Source organism: Anser brachyrhynchus (assembly GCF_964034855.1).
Source record: "Anser brachyrhynchus genome assembly, chromosome: 5".
Lineage (NCBI taxonomy): Eukaryota > Metazoa > Chordata > Aves > Anseriformes > Anatidae > Anser > Anser brachyrhynchus.
In genome coordinates, this window is record NC_137699.1 from 63693922 (window position 1) to 63706157 (window position 12236).

Consider the following 12236-nt stretch of genomic DNA (forward strand, 5'->3'; position numbering starts at 1 on the left):
AAGTGCTTGAGTGCCCATGCCATGGCTTACTAAGTGGCTGCTTTGGGGAAAATGAGCTCCTTTTTGGCACTTCGTGTTTCCAGAACAGGACCACACCATCCTGAAAAATGGGGTCTGGGGGCTCAGAGCTGGGGACGCAGCAGTAGGCGAGGGGGCACTGGAGCAGGGAGGCGTGGTGCTGGGGTTGCCTGCTGCCGGCCTGGGGGCTCGCCACAGCCACACCAAAGCCGTAAGTGGGGTTGCTTTTTGCTCACAGTTTGGAGTTGACGAGCCAGCATTTTTCCACAGAAATAACTATTTTGTTGGAAATTTCCCTGGCTGTCCTGATGCAGCGGGAAGGCTGAGAGACCACAGAGCGAAGGGAGCTGTCAGTGAAGCACCCGTCTCCTCCGGGGGAAATCTGCCCTAACAAGGGGTCGCCCTCTCGCTGGCAGAAAGGCAATTTTTATTTTGATTTAATGAATCCCTTTTGGAATAACTCCCTTTGTAGATAAGCCCTAAAAGGGGGGGTGGGGGTACATAAGGTATGAGGGTACATGAGGCATGAGGGGTACATAGGGCGTGAAGGGCACGTAAGACTTCAACTACAATGCCTTCAGAAAGGGCAACCCCGTGGAGGGGACAGCCCGGGGGGGGGTGAGGAAAGCCCCCGAGGGAGGCACAGGGGGTCTCCTGAGGGGACCGCGGGATGCCGGCGCCCGCTCCCCTCAGCCCGGCCGCCCCCCTGCGGGCTGCCCGCTACTGACGGGAGGCGGCGGATGGAGGGGGGGGGGGCCGCAAAATGGCGGCGGCGGCGCATGCGCGCGGAGGGCGGCGGCGGCGGCGGCAGCGGGCGGTAGCGGCCCGCAGCGAGCGGGGCCCAGGGCGCCTCAGCCGCCGCCCCGTCAGCGCCCGGCGAGCGGCCCGGGCCCGGCCCCTCCCGCGCCGGATGTGATGGCCGCCGGGGCGGGGGGGTGAGCGGCCAGCCGCCGGCGGCCCGGAGCTGAGGAGCTGAGGAGCGGCGGCTTCTTCCTCCTCCTCCTCCTCGTCCTCCTCGGCGGGGACGGGCGGGCCCGATGCGGAGGAGCCGCCGGCGGGCGCCATGCAGCCGCCGCCGCAGCCTTACGAGTTCTTCGGCGAGGAGAACGGCCCGAAATGGCGGGGGCTCTTCGTGCCCGCCCTGCGCAAGGTCAGTCCGCCGCCGGCGGTGGCACCTGCCCCGCGGCCCCCGGCCCTCAGCCGCTTGGTGCCGGTGTCCCCGGGGGAAGCGGGGGGGGAGGCGGCCTCCTCCTGTGGGGGACACCCGCTGCGGGAAGCCGCCCGCTTCGTCCCGGCGGGGTTCTCCCGTTTTGTGAGGTGATTTGTAGAGCTGGGCAGCCCCTGCCCATCGCTGGGGGGGCCGGGGAGGTTTGGGGACGTGCCTGCCCCCCTCAAAAATAACAGTCAGAATTTGTTTAACGGTCAGCGGTGTTAAAAGGCAGGCAAGTAGTCCTGTGGCTGGCGTAAAAACCGCTCGTCACCTGCCTGAAGAGTCCCGAGGTAGGGTTTTGCCTCTCGAAGCCTCCTCCTGAGCTGCCAGCGGTTAAAGCACGAAGCCTGCCCTCGGCGCTAACCACCTCCTCCCCACCTGAGCTGGGGCTCCATCGCCTCGTCCCAAAGGATTTCACGTCCTTACAACTTATTTTTATGGTGCAACACCAAAAAAAACGTTAAAGTCACTGGATTAACACCGCTCTTGCTGATTCTGTCATCGTATACTTCATTTGGGGCAAAAGAAATAGGACAGGATCTTACTTTCTAAGCAGCAAAAATAAATATTTGATACCAGTGGCTGCCTGTAAAAATTCGTAATTGCTTATAGATAATCTTTTTCCTCCTGGGAAAGTTCCTTGTCTGCAGTACCCACCCTTTAGCGTGAAGCAATCGTACCGTAACGTGCATTTCTCCTATGAACGTGCAGTATCAGTGAGTCAAAACAAAATTGTATCATTGTTCCAGTTTCGGGGAGAAAGCCAGTTTGAAAATCCTGTTTAAAAGATGGAATGCCCTGATATCGGCGCTGGGGATTTTTAAACCCGGGCTATTTTAGCAAATGCCTGAGTTATTGTTTTGTTTACATCTTGCACTTTCACTTTGGTAATGAGATGAGAGCGTGCCCGTTATTTGCAGGCTAGCCGAAAACTGTTGCACGGAGCTCCCAGTGTGCATAAAGCAAGAGACTGTTAGCTTCTGAACTTACAAACTGTTATTACAGTATTCAAAAAGCTAATTCTGGGTAGGTTTGAAAAATCTGCATGTCAGCCGGTTTGGGTACAATCCTGTCAAACAGCATGCTTTTGTGATAAAAACGTTAAAGTCTCTTAAAAGCTTCAGAAGCTTTTTAGTTAAATACCTGGAATCAGAGTTAGCTGAACTTCTAAACCGCTCTTTCATCACGGTAACCGATGCTGCAAGGGCAGAGATAACATTCTATTTCCCATTTCTGAATGTTTGTTTTGTTTGGCTTTGTTTTTTAAATGAACGCTTCTTGAGAAACTGGGAACAGAAAAAGAGGAAAGATTTTGTTTTTCATCGTGTGTGCTAAGGTATGAGAAATCTTAGTTCTAAAATAGAGAAAGATGTGGGCTTGGATACCCGGTCAGTATGGTTCACCAACACCAACAGTATTTCCTTGCTGCTTGAGCTTGAAGTCCACAACTTGCTTTGAAGAGCTCGGCTCTTTCATGGTGCATTCAGCTAGCTTAAGGTCGCTTCTTATCAAAACGCTTTTAAACCCTTGCATTTGCATTTAATTCCATACAGCTGACTCTTGACAAATGGAAAAAAAAAAACTGTTGAAATACATTAGTTCTTTAATATGTAAAAAAGGTGAGGATCTGTCTTTTGCACAATGCTCTGCATGCATTTAGGCAGGTAGATATCCTTAAGATGGTAAAGAGTGCCAAATCGTGCCCACCAGTGGGAGTCTTCTTATGGAAAAAAAAAACAAGCAACAAAGCTAAACAGCAGGACATTACTAAAACAGATTTTTTGGTTTACTTTTTTAGTTATTTTATATTTAAATCACCATATCCCTAGCACTGGTACCTTAGAATCCAGTTAAGTTGACATTTTTCGAGTAGTTTCATGTATTTACTCTTTTCCAGCTGGTAGATTTACAAGCACGTCCCTACTCCGAAGCATTTTATTTTCATCTGTTGCTGTGCTGGAAACCTTCTAAGTAGGAAGTGAATATAATGGAACTCATTATAAAAGTGCTGTCAAAGTAAATGAATCAGAAAAAAAAAACACAATGATTTTTTGCTTGCTTGCGTTATAGTTACTAGAAGTGCAGCTTGTAGTAAGTAAAACACATTTATGGTGTGAGCTTTGGGAAGGTGTTTAACCTGGGAGCTGACTTGAGGAATTAAAGGGTCACGACGCCTGTCAGATAACTCTGGCAGCCTGCAGGCGGCTGCTGCAGTGGCACCACGCGCGTTTCAAGCTCCCTGCCAGCACTGGGTTCACACCAAACGCTCGGCAGTGGGCACCAGCGTTGCTGCTTGGTGGCTTGCTGCTGCTCTGGGGGGCTGCGGGTGGGCAAGGGTCTCCCCTGTTCCCCCCAGCTGGTGGGAGCTGCCTCCCGTGGGACCGGGAGCCCTCCGTGGGGAGCTTCCCCTGTCCCGAGGATGCTGGAGGAGAAGGCGGTGCCCGAGCGTTCGCGCTCTCCCTTTTCACGCAGGTTTTTGTTGTTTGGGGGTGGTTTGGTTTTGGTCGTGGCGTTTGCTTTTGCTTTCGAGTGTTTGGGTGGTGTTTTTTTTTTTTTTTTCAAAGCCCAATGGGCTTTGAAGAGAAAGATGTCAAATTATGACACGTGTTTCTAAAGTTGGCATTGCAGTTTTGTAACCCTGCCTCCTCGTACAGAAGTGGTGCCAAATCTTGTTCTCGCTCATTGTAAGCTTTCTTCCTGATGAAGCTGTCCAGAACTGAAATGACTTTCCAAGGTGATACCAGTCTTTTGATGTCAGATCTATTAATTTGAGGGTGGGATTTTGGGGGACCCTGAGCAATGAAGTGTGAGTCTCAGAGGTAACACCTGGCTGCGTAACTCCCACCAACCCACTACGTTATCAGTTTTAATATACCAGACGTGCATTGTGTAAAGCTTTTTGGAATTGAAAACTTATTTATGCATGATGCCTTCAGTTGCTACCTGGAATGAAGTTTTATTCCAGTTATTTGGAGCAAGTTTTGAGAATTATACAGGTGACTCCTTAGAAATAATAGGCATTTTTGAAAAGGATGCGTAATGACGTGTACAGGGATTAATTTGCCCTAAAGTATTCTTTGTTTTCTTAACATGCATCAGCATTTGTGCGTACTTTTACAAATCCAGTGGCAAATTAAAAATATTATTTTGTAAACAAGAGGTGTGTACCCAATTGCTTTGTTCTTTCTTGAATTTCTCTAAATCAGATTGACGAGCATCTCACAGGCATTGTTGTGTTGATTTTCTCCATCAGCACAACCAGAAACCGTTAAGCAATTAATGCTCCCGCGGCTGCGGGCACTGCACGTGTAATCGGGGCTCCGTATGCTAGCGTTTTCTAAAACAATTCCGCTGTTGCTCTGGACCACTCATCAGATTTCTAGAGCGTGACTAAAGGGTTTATTCTTAGCAAACGTTGCATTCAGAACTACAAACGACCTCACTGAGGACATTTCCGAAGTTGACGGTGGTCCGGCGCTTCGCGCTGCTGTAAAACCCCGGGGAGCTGAGCCTGGTGACCCCGCTCTTGTGCCAGGCTGCGTGGCGAGGGTTTCCCTCGGTGCTCGGCTACGTGCAGGGGCTGCCCCCCTTCCCTCCCTGCTCTGCCAAGTGCACTTCACATTTTGCATTGCAGGGTCAGGCCGCCTTGGGTTAGAATTATTTAACGCCTTATAATTCCGTTACAGGGCATTATTGTTTAATGCATTATGATTTCGACAGCGATATCGCTGCCCGTGTTATGAGGCTTTAAAATAACAGGGATGTTTGGTTTTGAAGTCTGTTAGGTCACTGAGTTTCTAATAAATATAATTGTGCTCCGGAACCTGGGCTTCTGCAAACACGAATGCCTCTGCGCCATTCTGCGTGGGAGAGTGGTGAACCAGGGCAGTGATGGCGGTGCTAAAATAGAAATTACCTGTGAAATACGCACACCTGGACAATTGTGAAGCACAGATACCGGCATGCTCACAATGGAGAAGTGGATGGAGGAGGTGCGGAAAGGAACACCGAGTCCCCGTGAAGCGCTAGCCGCCAAGCCTTCGTTAAACAGCAGGCTAATTCCTCCAGACCCTTTGTATCCCTGGTAGGGGTTGGGTATCTCCAAAGGTTGGGTTTGGTCCCTTGTTTGTGAGCAGACTGATTTTTGTTGTTGCATAAATATTCACTATCGTAAATATCATTAGGAACCAAAGGGGCTGGTCCCTCTGCTTACATCCTCTTTTTATGCTTTTTTCTCCTCGCTGTTGCGCTGTTCAGCGTAAATGCCATCGCTGGGTTTTGCAGTTGGCACAAGGTAGCAGGAGAACCTTCTCAGGCAGCGGCACGAAATGGAGGTAGCTGTAGATCCGAGGCACGTACAAGTCGAAGGAAGAGTGCCGTTGTATTTGGCAGCAGCTGGGGGAACGCTTCCTCTAACAGAACGGCCCCGGGCTGCTTGCTGCGTGCCCGACCTCGTCCTTGCGCCTTTCTCCCCTCGCCTTTGGTCGTTTGCCCCTTGGGCGTCGCGTGCTGGGGGAGCCGGGCTCAGCCCCCGGCCTCTTGTGCCCTTCTGCCAAAGCGGGGCTGTCCCCCTGTTGCCCTCAGCACCTTTTCCATGCCTTGTACAGGTCCAAGCAACCTCTAAACCTCATCTCCGCCCGTGTCCTGCCGCACGCTGAAGCCCGAAAAAAGCAGGCGAGCAGCATCTTCTTCTATTTCTTCTCTCTCCTTGTGGATTTCACACATACGCTGAGTGAACTGCGTCACCAGGTGCAATATTTGTCTGGTGTGTTTAGTTTTTCACATCTTTTTTTTCCTCTTCACATAGTGTGAGCATTATCTAATGTCGTCAGGAGAAGCTGCCGAGCCTGCAGTTTGCCTTTGCAGTTACCTGGGGCTGTTTCTGCCAGGCTTTCCTGGTGAGCCGCTGCTGCCGTTCCTGGAGGGCAGGGGGTTCTCGTGTCAGAAACGCGCCGAGCACTGTTCCTGAGGACAGCTCTCTTTCCCGTTTCCATATCCTCTTTATTCTCCTGACACTTGGCGTGGTTTTTGGATGGCATTTTACTGACCGTGCGTTTCTCAGAGAAACGACTCTCCTGGTCTTCACCATCACCAGATTTAAGCTTTGTTCTTTTTTCCTTTCCTTTGTTTATCGCTATTTATCCTTTCTTACGGCATCTTTGTGTCAGTTCTCTTAGTTTAAATTACTATCTCGAAGCTCACCCTGCTGTCTCCGAGCTCTGCTGACCTGTGCAGCTCACGGATTTATTTAGAAGCCTTCGAAGGACCTGAGTGAAAAGTTGCGGGTGCGTTCGTGGTTTGGTCTGAGCGAGTCATTGGTCTGGGGAGGGCACAAGACAGAGCTGCAGGGTGTGGAGTGGAACAGCCCCTGCTCGGGGAGCGATGCCTGGAGTATCGTAGAGAGTTACAGACCTGGCATCACAGGTGTGTGCGCACCGGTCTTGCACTGGCTGTGCTGTTTTCCTCCTCTATCGTAGGGCAGAGGCTGCTCCTAGCTCAGTCGGGGTTTATCTCAATTTAAAGAAGGCATTTTAACTGGGTGGATAAAATCTAGGTGTTTAATTTTCCATCTGTTTTTAAGATACAAGTGTTTGTGTGTGTACAAGCATACGCGTGTTTTCATTTCTGCTTGACCCTCTGCGTAAAAGGACGCGGTCGGGTAGAGGAAGGAGGTTGAGCACTGGGGTAGAAAAGCAGCGAACGCGAAGATGTTGTCTGAAACAAAACGTGAGCTGTAGACGAGAGCAGATGGAGCAGAGGGAAGTGCCAGCAGGAGAGCTACCGGAGGAAATACCTCTGGGCAGCGGGCAGGAGCTGCAGGCGGGCGGAGAGGGGTAGGTTGTGGACAGAGGCTGAGCTCCGGGCTCATACGCAGCGATCCAGCCGTCGGGTCCGCTGAGCGCTGTCGAGGTGCCCGACGTGCTACAGCAGAAGAGGAAGGTGGAACGCTCTGCCCTTCGTTTCCAGTTTATCAGCCAGCCGCACGTCACATCAGTGCGTGCCTTCTGTCCGCGCCACGCACGAATCCTGGCCGACCTCGGGGCTGCGTTCCTCGGTGCCGCCCGCCGGGATGTCCTCCTGGGCGCCCTCTGCTCTGCTCTTCTCCGGCCGTGCGACCTGATGGCGGGCGAACAGCTGATGGCGAGGAGGTTTGGATCCGTGCTAGGATGGCCGCTGGACACTCTGGCTGCTGGACACACCGCCCCTGCGCGCCGCCACCTCGCAGCAGCAGCAGCACACGTGTGCGAGGCAGAACGGCCACACAGGCGGGCGGGCGGCACCCGAGATGCTTCTCGTAACCGTGTCGAGTGGACGCCTCGTTTTGGTAACATCAGCCGTTCGGAACTGCGGTGAAAAAGCAGCAGTGCTGCCGTGTGTTAAGTCGCGCCTCGCTCAGGAGCCGGCTCCGTGCTGTGCCTCTGGCAGCAGTCGGGACGGGCGGGCTGGGGACTGCTGTGCTGGGCACGAGGGTAGAAAGCAGCACAGGTTAAAAAGCTGATGTTGCATTTTTATTTGGGATGTCTCTGCAAGTCTTGAAACCTTTGGGTTTCTTTCTAAATGCCTGCAATCATGCCTGGAAATTGGGAATGCTGGTGCTGTCGTTTTTCAGTAAATAAGAGCGTCAGAGGCCTCTAAGCTGGTTCCCTTCCTCCTCTGCTGTGTGATGGTAAAGCATCCTGACTAAGGGATTAAAAACACCTTCAGAGAGTTTTCTGCTTTTAATGGTCAGTGTTATCTTTAGAAAAGGTGAGAAGGAATAAAAACCCAACCTAAAATTTGTCCGATTCCTTTTTTCTTCCTCCTGGCTTTCAACATCCTGGTACAAGGCAGGCCCAGAGCTACTTTCTTTGGCTGGGAGGTGTTTTCATCACCTTGGACACAGCGCGTAGAAATCCTGACAAGTGCTGTTAAGGCTGTAACCAGCACGTGACAGTAAACATTTAACTTCTATGCACTAATTATTTTTCTTCCTTCCAAATTTATATGCGATGTTCCTCAAGTAAACAAACAGCCTGGCGAAGTTTTACATGTCCTCTGATCTGGCATCACTGTGTTTTTACGAGGCAAGTGAAATATAAATCACTTCTGAGTTGAAATCAGTCACTGTGGGAAAAGGGGAGCGAGTAGTTTCTGTTACAAATAGTTTACAATTTAAACGTGCGATTTATGAAACCATCCTGGTGGCGTAGTGGGCTTAGAAGCGTCCAAATCATGCTGACAGTTTTTGCGGTGGCACTTTTGAGTTGGAGACTTCTCGTTCGGAAACTTCTGTTAATGCTGGAGTTCTGTCCTCTGAAACTGTAGGCTTGTTTTGAATGTAGGTAGAGAAGTGGGACGTCGTCATCTGCTCTTTCAGGAACGTGACAGTGTACAGTTTTGGTGCTGCGTGCTGCCTGCAGACTTGATACGCACGTCCCGGGTTGGGTCGGGTTGTTTTTCTGTTTTGTTTTTGAAGAACAACCTCTTGGTTTGCACGTGTTGTTTCCGTGGAACAACTGGAGCTTTCGGAATGTGCTTTTACTACCAAAATAAGTGTATTATGTAAAAATATATTTAGGCAGCATAGCCAAACTGCGGGCTTGTCTCGGTAGTACAGGCTAAAAAGAAGTTGCAGTTTTGACTCTAATATCTTTTCCTCAGCTTTTTGCTGTTCCAAATACAATGCTTCGGCCCTTGCTTTTATACTCAGCGCTTCAGAATTTCTCCAAGTCCCGATATCACTGAGATTCAGACTTCAGGCCAGAGCTCCTGTGGGTCAAAACTAAGCTTGCCCCTATATTAGCTCTACGAAGTAAGATGAGTTTGTTTCTAGTCCTAATGCTCTTAGTTATCTCCTTGACAAGTTTTTGTCCTTGTCTTAACACACGTCTTCCCAAGGGGCTGTAGGGATTACTAAAATCTCACCGAGAAGGAATTTCGAGCCTGACTTCATCTCCGCAGCTGCCTGTTTCCTCTGCAAGCTGTCGTGGCGCGGCGCAGGAGCTGCCTGGGAACGAAGGGTAGGATCTCAGTTGACCTGTGAAGGCTGGGTTATCATCAAATACGCAAGAGTTGGGGGGTGGAGGAGTAGGGAGAGGTGAAGAGGAGGAGCGAGGGAAGGAGCTGTGTAGGAACTCCCACCTAAAATAGGAGCGTGTCCCCCAGAAAGGCCTTAGGGCCTCGTTTAAACGCCACGCTTACAGGGCTCCCACCTTGGTACTTCGGTTCCGCTCCTTGGAGCAGCTCACTAAGGACTAATCACAAAGGAATGACACTAAAAAAATAGCTGGTCCCACTGATCTTCATCTCCCTCTTTAGTGACCTCAGGGTTTCTGCTTGGATTGTTTCAGAGAGAAAAGGGGTTAAAAAGGATCTTGTTCCCCTGATAGCTTCTGCTCAGATTTCTTACAGCGGGGTTCTCGCTGGTTAGTGCAACGCCTGCTTCTAAGAGTTTTGACCCTTAAAGGAAGCAGTTACAAGGTAGATCAAAATTGTTAGCTCTGGTGTGTTGTTCCAGGCCAGCCAACGCCGCGTGCTCAGGTATTTCAGCCTGGACCTGAAATCAGTGAACGTACCTTCTGTAAGAAATCCGCCCTCAGTAATTCTCCCTGCTTTTTTTCCCCTACGTTCAGCGCTTTATCAAACATCCTCTCCTTATTTTTTTTACTTCTTTCAATCAGGGTTTAGATGAATTCTGCAAAAATAAGTTGTGTTTTGAGGCAGCAGCCTCTGATTTGCATGGCTGGTGCTCCTGAGCTGTCTCTTTGGTTTGCCCATGTCTCACGATCAAATTGTTCATTCACAGTTCTGGCACTTGGGCCCAAAGGACTTCTCCCAAAGGCAGTGAATACCTGAGCGATGATCTCTGTGCTGCTGCAGGCAGCATCGTTTGAAGTGGGAGCTGATTTCGGAGTCCCCTGGGAAGGGCTGGCTCACCCCAGAAACACCGGGGTTTGGTGCTGGACTCGCTCCTTTCGAAGCAGAGTTGCCTGCGGTCCTCACGTCCGTGCTTGTCATACGAAGCTGAGATCTCCCTGGTGTTTGAAGAGGATTTGTCTGCTTGTCCTCGCACTTAGGTATCCACGTGCTCTTGAGAAGGCTGAGGAAAGCCTGGCATGAGCTGCTCAGACTCACAAGCTCAAGTCATTTTCCTTGTGGCACCAGTTTGCGTTTTGAAGACGAGTGCCCCTTGTGAGAGGAGGAGGATGGCTGCGGTCAGCATTGGAAGCTTTCCTTCTCCTCTTAAGGGAGCCCAGCTTCCCTTCCTCATCTTCCAGCTCCTCTTCTTGTCATTTCCGTGGAGCATCTTTGAGGGTTATTGTGTGGAAAATGTCATTTCTGCTTATTTCCTACTTAGGTAGCCAGTGCTTCTGCCGTGGTAATGCTCTGCGGAGGGATGCGTGGCAGGACCTTCGCCTGGCGCTTCCTGGTTTTCCATTGTTTTGTGAGTTAAACTCTTGTGCAGGAAGAACGTGAAATGTTCCTGTATTACTGAAAACCTGCAGCCTGCAGCGAGTGTTTTCAAAGAGTGCTTTGGGTTTTCTTGAGTTTATTTTTTTCTTTCAGTAGTATCTGATCTTGTGTACGCTTCAGCCGCACAACAGCTAAACGAAGCCCAAAACTATTCGTTTTTGAGGTGCAGAAAAATAAGTGATGCCTACAGGTCCACACAACAGCTGGGACAGCACTGGGTGACTGGATTAGAAGCAGCGGGTGTGCTCCCTGCTCTCGGCTCACAGCTGCCTCGGTAATGCAAGTCTTCACTTGTGGTTTTGGAGGAAGGGTGCCAGTGCAGAACCGAGCCCTAGAAGCATGCCTTGATACCTGGCCGGGCATCTTTCCCAGGGCATAGTACAGGAGCCCGCACGTTCGGCCGTCCTTTACACCACCACAGCACGTTACCTTGATTTTCAGCCCCGTTACGGTTAGCACCAGGGGTAGGTCTTTGCATTTTTGTCGTCTCCCTCTGCTCCCCTGAGATGTTTTCCCCATCTGTGCTACCCGTCCCTGAGCCCTTTGGGCTGCAAACTGAGTGCCCCGAGCGTACTGCTGTGAAATTAGTAGTTGTGTAACTTGAAGGAAGCCCCCTGAGCCCCTCCGTTTGTGCACTTGCCCGTGGTCTTTGGATGGGTGGATTTCAGAGGAGCAGAGGCTGACCCAAAGACGTCTTCTGAAAAACCACCCAACAGCTTGTCTTGTGCTTGAAGCCACGTACAGAATAATGGCAGTGTGGGTATGTGCCATTACTTTTTTGAAGTGATTAACATATAATTTGTTTTGGGGAAAGCAGGGAATTTCCCTGGGTTGCATTTATGAGTCCTTTGGCTGTAGTTAAAGATCGAGTTAGCGCTTTCCTGACTGAGATGCTGCCAGGGAAAACTGAGTGTATAGGCTAACACTTGAGGGTGTTGGGTTTTGTTGTAAGGTCTCCCTCCTTGCTGTAGGTATTTCATCTCTCTTTCTCACACCTCAGACAGTGTTTCATGTTCATTTCAGTTCATTTTCTACTTCATTTTCTGGTTCTCAGACATCTCAGAGAGCTGTTGCAGCCATTGCCCATTGTCGTGGCCGTGGCTTTTTATTGCCACGGGTTTTTAAGATTGCCTTAGTTCAGTGCCCTGCCAGCCTGGTTAGCTCTTTCCCTGGTTTCCTTGCTTGTTAAGTCTTTTCCTGTCCATGTTCCTCCTCTGTTCACAAATTACCCAGTACTCACTGGTAGGGTTAGCAATAATTGTTTCTTACTCATTCTGTGGATGAGTAACTGTGGAATTACTTACAGGGATGGTTTTCAGTGCATCTTTAGCAGAAATCTGCCTGGGCTTAACATTTCTTCCTGGTCATAAAGGCTGAACAGATTTTAATTGAATAGAGGCACCAACGTTGCAGCAGTAGGAATTGTCAGCTTAACAACCCAGGAAAACTTGGGGGGGAATTACTGGAAGTATGCAGATTTGCAGCAGGACAATCCAGGGGTACTCTGCTTTCACTACGATTCATCCTTCTGTGCAGCTTCTGAATGAAAAAACAA

General features: G+C 50.2%; 1 protein-coding gene across 1 annotated transcript in view; it reads left to right on the plus strand.

Moving 5' to 3' along the window:
* Positions 1-812: 812 nt before the first annotated feature.
* The window catches only part of SOS2 (SOS Ras/Rho guanine nucleotide exchange factor 2), a 53538-nt gene continuing 42114 nt past the window's right edge, over positions 813-12236 (plus strand). The window contains exon 1 of the mRNA XM_080592665.1: positions 813-1168. Coding sequence (XP_080448791.1) covers positions 1082-1168 — 87 coding nt within the window. The 5' untranslated portion in view covers positions 813-1081. The remainder of the gene's footprint in view (positions 1169-12236) is intronic.